Genomic DNA, 20,420 nt, shown 5'->3' with positions numbered 1-20,420 from the left:
TCTGTGTAAACTTCTAACATAAGTGGAGCCAGTTCTGTGACATAAGATCTAAAAAATTCTGCGGCAAAACCATCTGACCCCAGTGCCTCACCGGATGGTTGTTTTTTTGTTTCTAATGACCCTTCTTGATTGGTTCAGGGATAATAACTTCGACTATCTGGAGTTCCGGTTGTGGATTGGCCTCTGGTCCGGATTCCTGTGTCTGATCCTGGTCGCGACCGATGCCAGTTTCCTGGTGCAATACTTCACGCGGTTTACAGAAGAAGGGTTTTCTGCACTCATCAGCTTCATCTTCATCTATGATGCCTTTAAGAAAATGCTCAAACTGGCTCACCATCATCCGATCAATGCACAATATGACATAGACCTTGTTACTCAGTATGGATGCCACTGCAGTCCACCGGACGGTGAGAGCAAAATAAATGTAAGATTGGAAGAGGGAATCAGGCTTAATAGAAATGAAAACTCAAAGTTTGTATTTTTCTTTGAAAAGGTAACAGTTCAGCTGTGTACATGGAAAAAATGGAGGCCATGATGAACAACAGTGTTCAGGTAAAATGGTCTGTGTGTATGTTTCAGAAAAAGTATTGAGGAGTAACTAACTAAAAGTAGTGACACTACTAACAAAAAATTTTTTTTCCCAGTGTTTCACAAAACTCTGCATTATTCTCCTAGAATGTCCACTCTATGTCTCTCAAATGAAGTATCGGAAAGTGTGATTCATTTGAGTGAATTGGTTCATTTGGATGGTTCATTTAATTAAATTAAATTCTATTTCGTTTATTTGTATAGCGCTTTTTACATATTGTTCCAAAGCAGCTTTACAAATAATAGAAGATAAAAATAAAACAAAATAATAATATAATAATATTACAGAATAATTGAAAGGAATGTTGCAGGTTCAATACAAATTAAGTTAAATCAATTGCATTTGTTGCATAATGTTGATTACCATAAAAATAAATTTTCGAATCCCTCCTTTTCTTTAAAAAAATAAAAAAAGCACAAATCAAGGTTACAGTGAGGCACTTACAATGGAAGTGAATGGGGCCAATTTTTGGAGGATTTAAAATGCAGAAATGCCATTATAAATTTATATAATTTATAAAAGCACGTACATTATTTCTTCAATTTAAAGTTGTGTATTATTTGAGTTGTAAAGTTGTTTAAATTATCGTTTTTATGGTCATTTTAGGGTTTACGGCGTTACATTGTCATGGCAATGATGTTGTAAAATTGGATATATCTTTACACAGAAAAGGTTAGTAAGTGATTTTATCACACTAAAATCATGTTCACACGCATATTGTTTATGTGTTGTGGCTATTACTTTTGAAATGGTGAGTATTTTAACGTTTACAGATTAGCCCCATTGACTTTCTTTCTAAGTGCCTCATTGTAATCCAGATTTTTGCTTTTTTTATTAAAAGGAGGGACGAGTTTAGTTTAAGTTTATATTTACTTGTACTGAACCCAGAATATTCCTTTTATATTTTGTTTTCGGTCTTATCTGTGGTATTTAGTGCAACTAAATATGTTCACTAATAAATGTTTAATAAGTGCTGTCACCCCATCTGTTACCAGATAACTACTAAATGTATAAATAAATAATATTATCTGATAGTTACAGTTTTTAGAAACAAAATGAATTGAAATTGCAAATAACTACTTTTATTAGCAGTTTGTAATTTAACTACTTTTTCGGTAGGGTAGATTGACTATAGTTTTAAATTATGACCAACTATAAATAACTTGACAACCTGCTTCTTCAAAGGAGCTTCCCCAACACTGATCAGAAGTTAGTTGCTCATCTCACTGTTCATTTTACAATACCCACAATGCATATTTCTCAGATATTGCTTGGTTACTGCACAAACACAATGTGTATGGCATTTAAACAGATTGAAATGTTGATTTTTATAGATAAGAATGGGAATTATTATTGCTCAGCAGCCCTTTGTTTGTGCTCTTTTCAGCAGCATTTGAACACGACCTGGATATCGTTGACGCGCTCGGAATGTTTGGAATGGGGAGGCCATCTGATTGGTCCAGCCTGCGACTACGTCCCTGACATCACGCTGATGTCATTTATTCTGTTCCTCGGCACATACGCCTGCTCCATGTGTCTGAAGAAGTTCAAAACCAGCAGATTTTTCCCAACCAGGGTATACACACACACACACACACAAACACATCATCATCACACGTTAATGAGGACGTTAATCAGACTGTACTATCCTCAAGAGGAGATTTTCAGAAATGTCATCCCCACAGGAATACGATAACCTGACAACCTGCACTCACGCACACACTTTAAGCTGCAATCTGAAAGTCATTGCTTTTGAATTAAACTGGTCTATTGGTTGGCAGCTCGAATGGAAAATAGTCATCGCTGATCCTTCCAAAAATGTTGTTGCATATTAGCAGTCTGAACTCATTAAAAATTGTAATCTCCATTAATCTCTAATTTTCACTGTCGAATCTAGGATTTATAGTGCGTTTCTGAGTGATGATCAGTAATGTGTTTTATTTCATTTCTGATTATTGAATATTGTATTGAACAATGCAGCATATACATTAGTTTACTAATTATAATGTTTATTTCATTGTAAACTTTTTTAAATATGTATCTGTGACGCCACAAGACTATATAAGATAACTGCAAAAAGCAAAAGGTAAATAAAAAAATATTATGAATTTTTTTTTTAATGAAATGCATTTGTCACAGCACAGTACTATTTAGATTAATTGGAAAAGGTTAATAAAAATGTATATTCATATACAATTTTTACGTAAAATCTTGATATATAAAAAAAGTTTATGTTAATGTAATTTGAACAATTTGTTTATATTTTTGCAGGTCCGCAAACTAATCAGTGATTTCGCCATTATTCTAGCCATTTTGATCTTCTGTGGGGTAGATGCCCTGGTTGGTGTGGATACGCCCAAACTACTTGTACCAAGTGAATTCAAGGTGTGTTTTTGTGTGTTGAATGGATTTAGCTCTTTGTGAAGTCCCATACAGTAATCCTTTAATAGTACCATATTACACCTCAAAACCCCTCATTGAAATACGACACTTAAAACAAATAATACATGTGCAGACATGCACAAATAGACGCAGTCTTTATTCTGAGAATTCTGTGGTTGTATTTTTGCAGAAAATCTTTATTAACCCAAGCTGAGTCAATAATGTTCTCTTTGTTATAATACTTTATAATAACTTTCATTAGTAATACTAACAAACCTTAATAAATTATGTAATCCATAAAAGATTATATTCCTATAGATTCCTGTAATTTGAAATGTCATTATAATGTCAAAGTGATGTGCAGCTACTCTGCAGCTTTATATAAACTATAATTATATTTAAGCATTATATCTATATAATTACATTAATGAAAGTTACCATAAAGGGTCAAAAACATACGTTCTTATGTCTTGTCATGCATAAAAAAAAGAGTAAATGTGTTCACACTGATATTATTGCTTTAAAAACAAATATGATGTTGAAATATATATATATATATATACTGTATATACAGGTGCATCTCAATAAATTAGAATGTCATGGAAAAGTTCATTTATTTCAGTAATTCAACTCAAATTGTGAAACTCGTGTATTAAATAAATTCAATGCACACAGACTGAAGTAGTTTAAGTCTTTGGTTCTTTTAATTGTGATGATTTTGGCTCACATTTAACAAAAACCCACCAATTCACTATCTCAACAAATTAGAATATGGTGACATGCCAATCAGCTAATCAACTCAAAACACCTGCAAAGGTTTCCTGAGCCTTCAAAATGGTCTCTCAGTTTGGTTCACTAGGCTACACAATCATGGGGAAGACTGCTGATCTGACAGTTGTCCAGAAGACAATCATTGACACCCTTCACAAGGAGGGTAAGCCACAAACATTCATTGCCAAAGAAGCTGGCTGTTCACAGAGTGCTGTATCCAAGCATGTTAACAGAAAGTTGAGTGGAAGGAAAAAGAACCGAGAGAACCGCAGCCTTATGAGGATTGTCAAGCAAAATCGATTCAAGAATTTGGGTGAACTTCACAAGGAATGGACTGAGGCTGGGGTCAAGGCATCAAGAGCCACCACACACAGACATGTCAAGGAATTTGGCTACAGTTGTCGTATTCCTCTTGTTAAGCCACTCCTGAACCACAGACAATGTCAGAGGCGTCTTACCTGGGCTAAGGAGAAGAAGAACTGGACTGTTGCCCAGTGTTCCAAAGTCCTCTTTTCAGATGAGAGCAAGTTTTGTATTTCATTTGGAAACCAAGGTCCTAGAGTCTGGAGGAAGGGTGGAGAAGCTCATAGCCCAAGTAGCTTGAAGTCCAGTGTTAAGTTTCCACAGTCTGTGATGATTTGGGGTGCAATGTCATCTGCTGGTGTTGGTCCATTGTGTTTTTTGAAAACCAAAGTCACTGCACCCATTTACCAAGAAATTTTGGAGCACTTCATGCTTCCTTCTGCTGACCAGCTTTTTAAAGATGCTGATTTCATTTTCCAGCAGGATTTGGCACCTGCCCACACTGCCAAAAGCACCAAAAGTTGGTTAAATGACCATGGTGTTGGTGTGCTTGACAAGCCAGCAAACTCACCAGACCTGAACCCCATAGAGAATCTATGGGGTATTGTCAAGAGGAAAATGAGAAACAAGAGACCAAAAAATGCAGATGAGCTGAAGGCCACTGTCAAAGAAACCTGGGCTTCCATACCACCTCAGCAGTGCCACAAACTGATCACCTCCATGCCACGCCGAATTGAGGCAGTAATTAAAGCAAAAGGAGCCCCTACCAAGTATTGAGTACATATACAGTAAATGAACATACTTTCCAGAAGGCCAACAATTCACTAAAAATGTTTTTTTTATTGGTCTTATGATGTATTCTAATTTTTTGAGATAGTGAATTGGTGGGTTTTTGTTAAATGTGAGCCAAAATCATCACAATTAAAAGAACCAAAGACTTAAACTACTTTAGTCTGTGTGCATTGAATTTATTTAATACACGAGTTTCACAATTTGAGTTGAATTACTGAAATAAATGAACTTTTCCACGACATTCTAATTTATTAAGATGCACCTGTACAACCCCAATTCCAAAAATGTTGGGAAATGCTAATAAAAACAAAAATGAGTGATTTGTAAATTATATTCACCTTTTGCTAAATTGAAAGCACTACAACTACACATTATATTATGTTTTACCTTGTGAATTTCATTGTTTGTTTTTTGAAAATGTACAGTAATTTCAAATCAGATGATTGCAACACGTTCCAAAGAAGTTGAGACTGGGCAATTTAAGACTAATAACAATCTGACGAGTTGAAATAACAAGGCGATGTGAAACAGGAGATGTTAAACAGGTGAGGCAATTGTGTCATAAGGATATTGGGCATTTCACCCTCTACAGTGCACAATATAGTTAAAAGATTCAAGGAATCTGGTCAAATCTCGGTGCATAAAGGACAAGACGAAAACCACTTCTGAATGCTCGTGATCTCTGATCACTGTCTTAATAAACATCATTCATCTGTAATTGATATCATGAACATGGACTTGGGATAACTTAAGTAAACCTTTGTTAGTCAACACCACCCCCCGCTGCATCCACAGATGCAAGTTAAGACTTTACTATACAAAGCAGAAGCCATACATCAACACTGTCCAGAAGCGCTGCCGACTTCTCTGGGCTCGGTCTCATCTTAGATGACAAGTAGAACAGTGGAACTGTGTTTTTTGGTCCGAAGAGTCACATTTCAAAAAGTTTTTTTATCTGGACCAAAAAGGAAAAAGACCATCCAATGCTGTTATTAGCGTCAGGTCCAAAAGCCAGTGTCTGTATGGGCCAGGGGTGTGTCAGTGCCCATTGCATGGGTAACTCGCACATCTGTGAGGGCACCATTAATGCAGACAGATATGTACAAATTTTGGAGCAACATATACTGCCATCCAGCACCGTCTTTTCCAGGGACGTCCCGGCATTTTCAGACCAACTTCAAACCACAAATTGGCCGAATAAGCAGAGAGTGCAGGTGCTAGATTGGCCTGCCTGCAGTCCTGACCATCTCCAGTTGAGAATGTGTGGTGAATTATGAAGCGCACAATACGGCAATGAAGACCCAGTACAATTGCACTGCTGAAGACCTGCATAATGTATGAATGGGGGAAAATTCCACTTTTTAAACTTAACAAACTTGTGTCTTCAGTGCCTAAATGCTTAATAAGTGTTATTAGAGGGGGCCTGGGTAGCTCAGCGAGTATTGACGCTGACTACCACCCCTGAAGTTGCGAGTTCGAATTCAGGGTGTGCGGAGTTACTCCAGCTAGGTCTCCTAAGCAACCAAATTGGCCCAGTTGCTAGGGAGGGTGGAGTCACATGGGGTAACCTCCTCATGGTCGCGAATAGTGGTTCTCACTCTCATTGGGGTGCGTGGAAAGTTGTGCGTGGATCACAGAGAGTAGCATGAGCCTCCACATGCTGTGAGTCTCCGTGGTGTCATGCACAGCGAGCCACGTGATAAGATGCACGGATTGACAGTCTCAGAAGCGGAGGCAACTGAGACTTGTGCTCCGCCACCCGGAGTGAGGTGAGTAACTGCGCCACCACGAGGACCTACTAAGTAGTGGGAATTGGGCATTCCAAATTGGGAGAAAAGGGGATAAAATAAATAAATAGATAAAATAAAATAAAATAAATAAGTGTTATTAGAAGAAATGGTGATGTTTCACAGTGGTAAACACTCGACTGTCCCAACTTTTTTGGAGTGTGTTGTAATCATCTGATTTGAAATGACTGTACGTTTTCAAAGAAGCAATGAAATGTACAAGGTAAAACATCATATAATGTGTAGTTGTTGGTTTTGGATTGGGGTTGTAATGACAGTAATTACTAGGTACTAACCCTAAACCTAACCCCAACCCTAACCTTAACCCATATTAAGTACATGTAGTTACCTAATATTACTCAGTACTTTCTTGGGTAAGTACACTGTAAGTATACTGAAAGTACACATACTGTAAAATAAAGTGCAACCCAATTTTTTGTTTAAATACTCACTGTTTTAAAAGTTTAGTGTAAACAATATGTGTGTAAACATGATTTTAGTGTGAAAAAATCACTTACTAACCTTTTCTGTGCAAAGTTATAGCCAATTTTACATATTCGACAATGTCAACAAACCCTGAAAGACTGTAAAAAAATGACCATTTAAACAACTTTACAGCTAAAATAAGACCTGAGTTTTAACAGAAGAAAGAAATGTAAGTGATTTTATAAAATTGTAAGTTTTACATGTCTGCTTTTAAACTCTCCAAACATTGGCCCTGTTCACTTCCATTGTTAATGCCTCACTGTAACCTCCATTTTTGATTTTTTAAAGAAAAGGAGCGATGAGTTGAAATACATTTTTGTGGTAATCAACATTATGCCACAAATGCTGTTGATTGAGCTCAATTTGTATTGAACCTGGAATATTCCTTTAAACTCAAAATGTGTCTCTGGGACAAAGTGACTCTAAATGATGGAGCAGGTCACAAATATAAACAATTATTTCCTGTTTATCACCCCCAATAATATACAGTATATACACACATATATACATACATATAATATATTGTATGGTATTGTGTCCATCATAATTCACTGTGTAGCCGACGAGTCCAAACCGTGGTTGGTTTATCTCACCATTCGGAGGAAACCCCTGGTGGGTTTACCTGGCAGCCATCTTACCTGCTCTACTGGTCACCATCCTCATCTTCATGGACCAGCAGATTACGGCAGTCATCGTCAACCGCAAGGAGCACAAGTTGAAGGTACGAGTTGATGATGTCAATATATTACACAAATTCCTGGGACTGTTTTGGAATTTTATTAGGGATTAACAGCATGGGATTAAAACCGATGCACATGGAACTACCTGCTGTGTGCCAACTTCTATTATCGTTATATCAGAGACTGGAATTAGATCTCATAAACCCTATTCGGATGGGATTAGTTTTCTAAACAACGTTTGAGTTACAATTGTTATCACCCGACGTCTGTGATTTCATGTACTGATTCGGACGGGACTAAGATCTCTTTGTTTACTACAGAGGTGGGAGTGTCTGTTTTCTAGATGTGGATGTTACAGCAGATTGAACACAGTGAATTAATTTAGGTGATCAAATTTACGTATCTCTTTATCTGTTTAAGTTTAAAATGACTCATCTTTTAAAAAATCTATTTTAAATAACTAATTATTTATTTATTGTTTTAATTTTAATTGAATAATTATACATTATAAATTACTTATTTTAAAAAGCCAATTAAAATAAACTTCATATGAGTTTATAGAAGTGGCTGATTACTGTATAATAAACCCACTGAAATAAACAATACTTATCTGTGAATTATATAATTATAACATTACGTAATTGAGCAGAGAAATTACAATGAGTATCTTACCTTACATGAGCAGTTTCCACAATTTGGCTCTCCATGGGATGGAAAAAAAAACTACATCCAAATTGAAAGGCACTCAGCAGGCATTTTAGATGGTAGTTTGAGGAGGTCAGAATACATGAGGAGAAGCGTTGTGAAAATTCAATAATCAGCAATCACAGACATTTGCATTCGGACGGGATTAGATTTCTCAGAGCACCCTTGAGTTAGCCGAAAAACAGTAGGTAATTTGCTCTGGACTTTTTAAAGACGTTGTGTGTGAAAAACACAGACTTGTCAGATTAGGACAGGATTAAAATCACAAAGTACGTCTGTGAAACATGAATTTCTCTGACCTTCTTAGGGAAAACTAGTCCTGTCCGAATAGGGCTATACACACATACTCGCAGGGGGTTGTGATTTAATACAGAGAACTTGTGTTATTTTTACACCCTGAGCGCAGAAGGGAGCCGGGTACCATCTGGACCTGTTCTGGGTCTCGGTTCTCATCATTTTGTGCTCGTTCATGGGGCTGCCCTGGTACGTGGCGGCAACCGTCATCTCCATCGCCCACTTAGATTCACTCAAGATGGAAACTGAGACATCAGCACCAGGAGAGCAGCCCAAATTCCTAGGAGTCAGGTGAGAGAACACAGGATTCTGAAGAAACCAAAACAAATTCAATGGTGGTTTTGCTGGTCTCCCAGGCTGGTCTGGTTTGCTGGATTTAGAAGGGTTTTGGGCATTTTTCAGCTGGCCCACCAGCTAAATCAGCTGAACACCAGCTCGGCCAGGCTGTGAGACCAGCTTACACTAGCTTAGACCAGCAAACCATCTTAAGACTGGTTTAAGATGGTCTTCTTTTTTATTTATTTAGGATTTTTCCCCTTTTTCACCCAATTTGGAATGCCCAATTCCCAGTGCGCTTTTAAGTCCTCGTGGTCGTGTAGTGATTCGTCTCAATCCGGGTGGCAGAGGATGAATCCCAGCTGCCTCCACGTCTGAGACCATCAACCTGCGCATCTTATCACATAGCGTGTGGAGGCTTCACGCCACCCACCACAGCATCCGCGCCCAACTCACCATGCACCAAACGAAACACATTATAGCGACCACGAGGAGGTTACCCCATGTGAATCTATCCTCCCTAGCAACCGGGCCAATTTACATTTATGCATTTGGCAGATGCTTTTATCCAAAGTGACTTACAGTGCCCTTATTACAGGGACAATCCCCAAAATTAAAGGGACAATCCCCCTTATTACAGGGACAATCCCCCTTATTACAGGGACAGTTCCCCTTATTACAGGGACAGTTCCCCTGGAGCAACCTGGAGTTAAGTGCCTTGCTCAAGGACACAATGGTGGTGGCTGTGGGAATTGAACCAACAACCTTTTGCTGACTAGTTCAGTGCTTTAGTCCACTACGCCACCACCACTCCATTTAGTTGCTTAGGAGACCTGGCTGGAGTCACTCAGCACGCCCTGGGATTCGAACTAGCGAACTCCAGGGGTGGTAGCCAGCGTATTTTACCACTGAGCTACCCAGGCCCCCTAAGATGGTCTTTTTAACAGGAAAGAGAGGAAAAAGAAAGAAAAAAGTCAAAATTATATTATTGTGTGATTAGTACAGTTAGCCATTATCTGTTAAATTCACAAAATATTACTTATTCTTAAACTAAATTCTATTAAGTTAATTCTACATTCAGAAAAGTTTCCAGTGTCAAGTAATGTGTCTTTTCTCACTGAAAGCAAAATCATAGCAAAGCGATGACATCCAATCACAGCCAGTTAGAACATTTTTGATGTTCAATATACAGCTACAGTATGTGAAGCAGAATTGTGGACCAATGAGATTTGACTATGGGCAGAGTTTTGTTTTTGGGTCAAAATAAAACCTAATCAATTAACAAAATGTTTTGTCTCATAATTCTTTTTTGTTTTTTTTGTTTTTTTGTTTCCTCTGTAGGGAGCAGAGAGTCACTGGAATATTTGTGTTCATTCTGACAGGTCTGTCAGTCTTCATGGCCCCCGTTCTGAAGGTTTGGACTTTATATTTTTAAACTGCATCTATTCTCTCTTTCTCAACTCAATGTTCCACATACAATGTTTATTCCATCCCATTGTTTCAAGAGAAATTTGAACAACACTGAATATTAAGCCATTTTAGTTACTTTTCTTGAATGAATGAAATATATATTAAGTCTTAAAGGAATAGTTCACCCCATCATTTACTCACCCTTATGCCATCCCAGATGTGTATGACTTTCTTTCTTCAAATGAAGATTTTTAGAAGAATATTTCAGTTCTGTAGGTCCATAAAATGCAGGTGAATGGTAACCAGAACTCAGAAGCTCAGAAAAGCACATAAAGGCAGCATAAAAGTAAGACATATGACTCCAGTGGTTAAATCCATATCTTCTGAAGTGATATGATAGATGTGGGTGAGAAACAGATCAATATTTCTTTGCAGTTAATGGTCCTTTTTTTTTTTTTATTATCACTCTCCACCTTTGACCAGCCCCAACCAGTGGGTGGCTGAATTTGAAAGTGTAGATTTTCAGTAAAAAGGGGCTTAAAAATGTGTTTCTCACCCACACCTATCATATCACTTCAGAAGATATGGATTTAACCACTGGAGTCGTATGTCGTACTGTTATGCTGCCTTTATTTAATTTTTGGACCTTCTGAGTTCTGGTCACCATTCACTTGCATTGTGACTGAACTATTCTTCTGAAAATATTAATTTGTGTTCTGCAGAAGAAAGAAAGTCATACACATCTGGGATGTCATGAGGGTGAGTAAATGATGAGAGAATTTTCATTTTTGGGTGAACTATCCCTTGGGTGAAGTCTCTTCCTGTCGTCCAGACAAAAATGTTCAGAAAAAATTAGCTTGATTTCTTGGTCTAAAAAAGGCTTGAAAAAGCATGATATTACCATGGTATCACATAATAAAAACAAAGCAAATACATGATACCATGGTATTTTTTTTTTTTTTTTGAGTGCAGTCACTGCCCCCTGCTGGTCACATATACACTTGAAAGCGAGAATATTGATCTCTGAGTGGGAAAATACGTGCACCAGGATGTGAGATAATGATACATACGTACATATCTGTCTGCTTGCATTTGATCAGAGTGGTTTCTTGGAAGACTTTCTGTTAGTAATACTAAGTCTGTCTCATTATGAGCTGTTGGCTTTAAGTGCAGTCTCCTCCTTTGGAATATATTGTTTTGAGGAGTTTGGGATATAGGGTGTGTTTGGTAATTTTTACTGTAACCCTTTGATTCTGTGACTCATAATAGTGCTTCATATGTTTAAAGGCAAACTCTAGTTATTTTATATTGTTCCATGTTTTGTTTGAACTCCACAGTTCATCCCTATGCCTGTGCTGTATGGCGTGTTCCTCTACATGGGCGTGGCCTCTCTCAATGGCGTACAGGTGAGTTCATGTGGCTCTAGGAGTGTCATATTACCCTTCGTCAGAAAAAAGACTCTAATCCTGCTGAAAACTGGATCTCCACTGGAGCCTGGGAACCCGACAGATTCCAGGACTCGATCTAGGTTTGGGATCACAGTGAACATCAAGATAAGTCAGGTTTAGTTTAGAATTTCACAGAGTAATGCATCTAATGGCATTCTTAACCTACAGCATTTCAGGACAGAATGTCTTGTATTTAATTAGTGTTGTTTTTTAAGGCATCACTTTTACTTTAGAGCGTAACAGTCTGGTTCCAGAAGTAAAACTCCCATTCATTTTTTCCACAGGAAAGCTGATTATTAACGATAAATTATAAACCTTAAAAGACAGACCTACCGCGATCTTCAAGGTTGTTAATCGATGGTATGTGCTTCTGTTGAAGCCATCAGTCACCATTATTTAACTTCATTTTTTTTTTTAAATCAGGTTTAATAGCAGAATTTGTGGTGAGGAACTACATTACCCATAATTCTGAAGAGCAAGGACCCACCAATCAGAGAGTCGCGGCAAACAAAGCGCATTAAAAGAGTTCTGCAGCGACTGCCCATTAAACAACCACCCAGAACACCCTAATAACCACACATATCACCATAGCAATGGCATAGTTCTTCACTAAAAAACACCCAGAACACCTTAGCAACTGCTTAGCAACGTCCTGGTAGCCTCCCGCAAGAAAATATACAAATCTAGTTATAGGTTTAGTGTTATAAAATGTATCATTACAATAGGGTATCTGTGTGTATATACTATATTGATTACTAACATATGAATAAACTATGCATGCATTTTTTGTGTGTATTTAGTTTATGGATCGTTTGCAACTGTTGCTGATGCCAGCAAAACACCAGCCAGATCTGATCTACCTGAGACACGTACCGCTCAGACGAGTTCACCTCTTCACCTTCATACAGGTGTGTGTGGTTACGCGTTTATGCTCAAATCTACAGCTTTAGCCCTTTATATGTTTTATGATAGTGAGTGAAACAGCATGTGTGTGTGTTGTGTGCACAGGTGCTCTGTCTAGCTCTCTTATGGGTGCTGAAGTCTACAGTAGCAGCCATCGTATTTCCTGTGATGGTGAGTATGTTCCTAGTGAACACACACAACATATTTAGGGGTGATTCTTCAACAGTTTTTGGGGTAATCTTATTACAAAGTAATAAATCACTGTAATCTAATCACTTTTTAGTCAGCGTGACTTTACTTTTTTCAGTAATGCATTGCATTTTAAATTCTTGCAATCAGATTACAGTTACTGACTTTGAGTTAAGGTAATTACTTTTAAGTACGTTAATTGGGTTACATATGCACTACCGGTCAAAAGTTGACTGAAATGTTGACTGAAATGTTTCTCATGATCTTAAAAATCTTTTGATTTGAAGGCGTATGTTTAAATGTTTGAAATTAGTTTTGTAGACAAAAATATAATTGTGCCACCATATTAATTTATTTCATTATAAAACTGAAATTTAATAAAAAATAAAAAAAAGGTTTTGAAATTGATGACTTGGACCAAATAATAAAGAAAAGCAGCCAATAAGTGCCCAACATAGATGGGAACTCCTTCAATACTGTTTAAAAAGCATCCCAGGGTGATACCTCAAGAAGTTGGTTGAGAAAATGTCAAGAGTACATGTCTGCAAATTCTAGACAAAGGGTGACTACTTTGAAGATGCTCAAATATAACACAGTTTTTATTTATTTTGGATTTTGTTTAGTCACAACATAATTCCCATAGTTCCATTTATGTTATTTCATAGTTTTGATGACTTTACTATTATTCTAAAATGTGAAAAATAAAGAATGAGTAAGTGTTTCAAAACTTTTGACCAGTAGTGTATTTCTTATTTATGAATAATACATTTCAAATATGAATTCATATGTTCTTATTTACGTATGTTTGCGTATGAACCAGGAGGAAAACAAACAAGCAGGAAATATAGACATTATTTTGAATTTGTGAGCGGAAAAACAAAAAAGTTTCTTTGAAAAGTGTTTTAGAATGTAGCGTAAAAGTAAAGTAATTAGTAATGTGATTACTTTTTCAATGAACAATTTTATATTAAGTTACAGTAAGTAATTATGAATCTTTTAGTGGATTACATTTTTGTAACTTATCCAACACTGTTCTTGTATTAGCAGAACTTTTCTGTACCCTGGGATAATTTTAAAGAAAAATGCTTTTTTTAATGCTACCATCCTAGTTTTTAAGGAAATATTATAATTAGAGCTGTCAAAATTAACCTGTTAACACATGTAGTTTATTTAAATGTTTAATGCTTTTTTGTTTGTTTTTGTTTTTATGCTTTTAATGCATTTGCCAATTTTACATTAGATTCTCATTAGATTTATTCAGCTACATGTGAGTTCTAAACACTGGTTGGAAGAGGGCGGAACCTTTGCATTGTGTCAGGGGTCATTACACTGACGCACACACCACAGACAAACACACAACAGCGATTCCGTGTCAATGATCAAGTGAAGGAGAAAGGACCTCTTAAATGCGGCTTCACAATTGCTGTAGCAAAGTGGATAGCCACATTTAATATTTTGGAGGATGAGCGTTTAAGAGATTTATTGCAAATTGCAATGAATATGCAACTTATGGGGAATAGTTCTTTTAATAGTCAACCTCCTATTTACACTTTGGGAAACGTTTAAAATTACTTGAATTGGTGCTATTTCAGTGTATTTCTGTCTTTATACTGTGGAATGCTTTGTTTGGAAAATGTTAATTAAACATTATTGTTACACTAAATGCATTTTGAAAGGAAAAGAAGAATATATAGAGTGAAATTTCAGCACTTTCCAAATCTACGATTAATGATGAAAAATCATGCGATTAATCACAATTAAATATTTTAATCGACTGACTATTATAAAAGTTTTAGACGTCTTTATTGTGTATCTATAATTATTTGTTTTTAATTTTGTTATTTGTTTTATTTAAGTTATTGAATTATTGTCTTAAGCTAATTTTGTTTGTTATTAAGTGCTGAAAGGTAAATTCACCAGAATTTCTCTTCTTCTTTTTTTTTTTGGACTTGTCCCCACCCAGACTTTTGAACTTCCCAACTATAATAAATTTATAAAGTGTTAAAATCAGGAACATTTTATATTGCACTTTTTCTTAAAAACATAAATAAGTCATATTTTCAAATTCATTTCATATTTATGTGCATCATTTATATTTTTTATCTCCACTACTGCTGTCATTGCCATCACGCCAAGCATTTTAGAGAACAGTTGAGTTTTTCCTGAAATGTTTCTTTGCATTTCTATCCCACATGATACCAAAAATCCACAGCGTCACACATTTTACCAAAATCCACTTAAAGGGTTGATCAAGGCAATGATCAGATCTTTCTTCCATATCATATGATAAATTAATTTACTTTTGTTAAAACGTTTTTCGTGATTTTTTACATTTTCAAGTTGTCAAAAGTGCCTATTTGAAGATTTACCTTTATACACCCTATTGCAGCTTTCCGAGATCTGTCTTTCTGTGTTCCCAGATTCTTGCGTTGGTGGCAGTGAGAAAGGCCATGGATTATGTGTTCTCTCAACACGATCTCAGTTACCTGGATGATGTCATGCCTGAGAAAGACAAGAAGAAGAAGGAGGATGAGAAGAAGAAGAAGAAGAAAGGAAGCATAGATATTGACATGAATGACGTAAGTGTTTGTTGTAAATGTACACTGGAGGCAAAAAGTTTAGAATAATGTACAGATTTTGCTCTTCTGGAAAGTAATTGGTACTTTTATTCACCAAAGTTGCATTCAACGTATGTCAATGTATAGTCAGGACATTAATAACGTGAAAAATACTATTACAATTTGAAAAAAATGTTCAGAACTTGTTAAACTACTTCAAAGAGTTCTCATCAAAAAATCCTCCATGTGCAGCAATGACAACTTTGCAAATCCTTGACATTCTAGCTGTCAGTTTGTCCAGATACTCAGGTGACATTTCACCCCACACTTCCTGTAGCACTTGCCATAGATGTGGCTGTCTTGTCGAGCACTTCTCACGCACCTTACAGTCTAGCTGATCCCACAAAAGCTCATTGGGGTTAAGATCCGTAATACTCTTTTCCAATTATCTGTTGTCCAATGTCTGTTTCTTTACCCACCCAAATGGGGCCTGTTTAGATTTGATCAAAAATGACTTTCATTCAAATAGTGATGGTGCTGTTTTTTTACATCAGTAATGTCCTGACCATAATTTGTGATCATTTGAATGCCACTTTGGTGAATTAAAATACCAATTTCCTTCCGAAACAGCTAAATCTGTACATTATTCCAAACGTTTGACCACCAGTGTATGTTGATTTAATTTAGATATTTGCATTACTGTAGAACTCTAGTTGTAAGAATGTCCCACCCCCTGCGTTTACAGTTGGATTTTCCAGCCAATGAGAATGTTCCCAGCATAAAGATTTCCATGGAGACCATGGAACAGGAGCCAATGCTGGGGGAGAAGCCCTCAGACAGTGAGTAAACGTGCAGGGCTTCCCTCAAACCAGGGTTACGGCTGTCACTCTGTATTCATACTAACAAATTTAATTACTCTTTTTCCCTTTTTCTTTCTGACATCCTTCATGATTTCACAAGAAAACATCTCTCACTCTCTCTGACTTTCTCTTGTGGTTATGATTTGGCTTGCTTTTCTGGCCGGTGTGGATCAATAATCTGCTAAAGATAACAGATGTTTGCATTTCTATTTTTTACTTCCTCTTTAACTAACCACTAATCAACCTTTCCTTTTCAGCCACATCATAACTCTGTTGTACTGACTCTTAAATATCTAATGATCTGCATTGTGTGTATATGTATTAACAATGCATATACTGTATTTCTTTCTTATAGGAAGTAAGCCCATGTCCTTCCTCACTCCGTACTGATGGAAAGCACTTTTTCCCTTCCAAGACTTTGTCAAGGTAAATCTGTGTGTTGTGTTTAACTTTTAGCACTCATGTATTTCTATTATTATTAGAGGTCGACTGATTTTGCCAATACGATAACTAAGGTGGGGGAAAAGGCAGATAACCAATTAATCGTCCGATAGTTTTTACACAAGGAACTATTGAAACTCAAGAGATTTGGATCCATTACAATGCTCTACAATTTAACATCTGGTGATATACAGTATGTCACCAAATGAGGTTTAATGAGGAATAAGGTTCATTATTATTCACAAGATATGAAGTTAGAGACACAATGTATGAGCTGATGGGGCACATTTCCAAATACTCACAATTGTCTTTGCATGCCCTTGCTTCAATTTAGAACACTTGATTATCTAATCAAAATAACAAAATATGCATTGAAATAAGGATAAAAATATGGATGAATAATTAGGGATAGATCGATATATCGGTTTTACCAATTAATCTATGCCGATAGTTGCTATTTGGAACAATCAGTTATCGGCGAAATATTTGCAGAAAGTTGCAGATAAGATGAAAGATGAAGATACAGCAAATCCCCACATGATTGTTTTTATTTCACCTCTAGAGGCCAACGTTACACTGTAGAACTTATAGCCATTTTAACTGTAGAATCCTCCAGTGCTGATCACAGTGAAGGCTAAAAATAGCCGCGTGTGCATCACCAGCTTGTGCGTGAGTTTGTGTCAACAGAGCAGCACCATTCACTAATACGCTGGTGCTGCGCATACTATATATTTACTTATTAAACACAGCCTTTTGTGATTCACAGAGCTATCGCATGTCTTCAAGTGGCTTTGAATAAAATGCACGAGTCATATGAACTGCTTTAATGGTGTTTTTATGGTTCTTTTATGTCATTTTTGGAGCTTGACAGTAACAAACATGATTAACACACAGTATCGGATTTGGATCGGGCACGACGGACCGATACCCGATCCGTCTAAAAGCTTCAGTATCAGAGCCGATACCGATATAGGTATCAGATCGGTGCATCCCTATTTACAATGGCTTCAAACACAGCTCATTCATTATAAAAATCAACATTTTAAACCAATATTAATCAGATGCTAGGGATATGCATGAATAATCGATTAATCAAGTACTCACTCCGCTTTAAATATTCGACTAGTCAAAAAACTACTCGAATATTGCAATTTGATTTTCCTTTGTGCCTTTGCCTGCTGTGGGCAACAATGAAACTGCTCACCTAAATCTTTCTGTTATAAGTCAGTGCATTGGTTGGCACTGTGGATGCATTGCATTGTCAAAGGAATAGTTCAACCAAAAAATATATATTGTGATTGTAACACTTCAGAAGACTTGTATGTATGTTTCTGTGTGTGAGTGCAAAATTTTTTGTCATATTTGAATCTAGATGTTTATGCATAGTACAAAATTTTTCAAAGGTTGAAGATTGATTACTCAAGTACTCGACTACAAATTTACTCGAAATTCCCATTCCTATCAGATACCATCATAAATAATGAATGTCCATGAGTAAGTATGTTTATATGTGTATGTTAGCATCTAACAGCTCTTTCCATCTCCCTTTCTCCTAGTCAGGATTTAAACCCCTTTAAGAAGATGGTGCCTCAGATTAGAATCGATTTGGACCCTGACCACAACAAATTCTTCTGGAAAACACCAGCTTCAGAAACATCCCTGTAAACACTCAAAAACGAACCAATGAACTCCGAACGGCCCAATGAACTCTGAAAACACTGATAAACAGTCACTTTTAGGTCCAGAGAAGGATCATTTAGCATTGAATTATTCAGCTGAACAACCCTAAAAAACTAAAAAACTTTTCTGGAAAATGAATGTTATTTTTCTTTATAAATAAATGACATTTCAACACTACAACCAATAGTTGCACAAGCGCAAACTCTTTATCAAAGAGTTTTTTTTTTTATTTAAATTTTTTTTTTTTTTTACTCCTTAAAATATCATCTTTACTTTTTGGCATTACTGTCAAAAAAAGGTATTTTAGCTTTAGTTATAAGTTGTGGGTCCAGAAAGGTACGAATCTAATTGTTTTTTGTTCTGATAAATATGCATACTTCTTTTATAACCATAATATTTTATTAAACAGAAAACATATCAAAATGATATCATAATCAGTCTTAATAATGTAGAATCCAGTTGCATAAAGCGATTTGTGGTTTGAGTTTTTGTTTGGCCAAATAACTGCACTTCATTCAAACGAGCACATTAGATCAAATATTTTGAAAATGTTCAAATTCATATTAGCGGCTGAGTTACTACCTTTTGTATTTTTTTTGAAAATTCAAAATTGTATTCTTTTAGAAGTGTATTTAAACCATATATTATTAAACCACAATGGTGGGCATAACTGTTTATCCCAATAAGGGAAACTATAGTTTTAATTAAAAAATTACTTAAATCTTTTCTGTGCTTAACAAGAAACTTGATTTCAAAAGCATTTTTTTCCTCATCATGGGATACACTCTATATTAATATTTTCTTATAGTTCTACCTCTTAATCGACTGTAGGTGCCAGACACTCTGTTGGAGTGAAGCACTTTTCTATGCAGTATGTTATGGATATCGCAGCTGATTTTAAAATCGGTGCGATGCTGATTTTACGGGAAGAGTGGGCACCATGTAGGATGCCTCTAGATCGTTCTGTTTATAAAATTCCCTCTGTCCTTTTGTGAAGTCAGGATCTGTATCTGCATTCATAAATGACAATCCATAACAGTGTGGACACTTTCAATGTGATTTCATTCAATGTATGTATTTACTATGAAGCAGATATTGAATATGATGATTTTATTTTCTGGATGTTTTTATTGTATTTTAATTTTTTTTTTTAAGGAGTAATGATGTAGATAGAGAAGTATTTTATACTGAGATGAAACTTTGAGAGTTGTCATGCCTCTATGTAAGGACTCAGTGATATTTAATGTGGAACACAGCTGCACCAAGTGACGGCAATAAGCAGAAACTTCCTTTTTGTGTGTGTGAACAAATACTGCCATTAAAACAGACCATTTTCACTCATATTCAGCAGCGGAATATACTTCAGTCAGCAAATTTGGTGTTCTGTAGCTTATTTTGAAATGAATGCATTTGCAGTGGCCCCAAGATGTATTTGGACACTTTTGGACACTTTTTGGGGCCCACTAAATATATCGAATTATCAGTTTTGAATGATCCACAGTCGTTAAAACTTGAATATAGAAACACAAGTCAGTGTTTGTAAATAGACAATCTGATTTAGCACATCATCATCGTCTCTGATCAATTATGTCTTCCATGATTTTCATTTCTTTTGATTGTATCAAACTGCCTGTACATTTTTAAGGAATAATCTATTCCAGCAAGACGGATATTTAACGCAAGCTGATTTCTTTCAGATGCACCGCTCTCATTTTGTTTGGGGGGGGGGGTTTATAACCTGTTGAGTTGTATTTATTGTCACTTTTCTCTTCTGGACTCTACTTTGTCTGATTATAAAGGTGATGTTACTGGCAATAATGAGATTAACAGTTGATCACTGTTCTGTAAAAGGGAATCACCCTGTTG

The 20,420-nt window shown here is 36.2% G+C and overlaps 1 protein-coding gene across 7 annotated transcripts in view; it reads left to right on the top strand.

The window, feature by feature from the left end:
• The window catches only part of LOC127430974 (electrogenic sodium bicarbonate cotransporter 1-like), a 71,891-nt gene extending 51,771 nt beyond the window's left edge, over positions 1 to 20,120 (top strand). For 2 of the 7 annotated variants that reach the window (XM_051681114.1, XM_051681111.1), the window contains 14 exons: positions 139 to 407; positions 494 to 552; positions 1,977 to 2,165; positions 2,861 to 2,974; positions 7,670 to 7,831; positions 8,902 to 9,080; positions 10,407 to 10,479; positions 11,813 to 11,881; positions 12,724 to 12,831; positions 12,932 to 12,997; positions 15,436 to 15,594; positions 16,319 to 16,412; positions 16,789 to 16,859; positions 18,431 to 20,120. In XM_051681114.1, coding sequence (XP_051537074.1) covers positions 139 to 407; positions 494 to 552; positions 1,977 to 2,165; positions 2,861 to 2,974; positions 7,670 to 7,831; positions 8,902 to 9,080; positions 10,407 to 10,479; positions 11,813 to 11,881; positions 12,724 to 12,831; positions 12,932 to 12,997; positions 15,436 to 15,594; positions 16,319 to 16,412; positions 16,789 to 16,823 — 1,576 coding nt within the window. In that variant the 3' untranslated portion in view covers positions 16,824 to 16,859; positions 18,431 to 20,120. The remainder of the gene's footprint in view (positions 1 to 138; positions 408 to 493; positions 553 to 1,976; positions 2,166 to 2,860; positions 2,975 to 7,669; positions 7,832 to 8,901; positions 9,081 to 10,406; positions 10,480 to 11,812; positions 11,882 to 12,723; positions 12,832 to 12,931; positions 12,998 to 15,435; positions 15,595 to 16,318; positions 16,413 to 16,788; positions 16,860 to 18,430) is intronic. The other 5 variants (XM_051681108.1, XM_051681110.1, XM_051681112.1 and 2 more) reach the window with 4 other exon arrangements.
• The last annotated feature ends 300 nt before the right edge of the window (positions 20,121 to 20,420 follow it).

The sequence above is a fragment of the Myxocyprinus asiaticus genome, chromosome 40 (assembly GCF_019703515.2).
Source record: "Myxocyprinus asiaticus isolate MX2 ecotype Aquarium Trade chromosome 40, UBuf_Myxa_2, whole genome shotgun sequence".
NCBI lineage: Eukaryota > Metazoa > Chordata > Actinopteri > Cypriniformes > Catostomidae > Myxocyprinus > Myxocyprinus asiaticus.
This window is presented reverse-complemented; position numbering and strand designations above follow the sequence as displayed.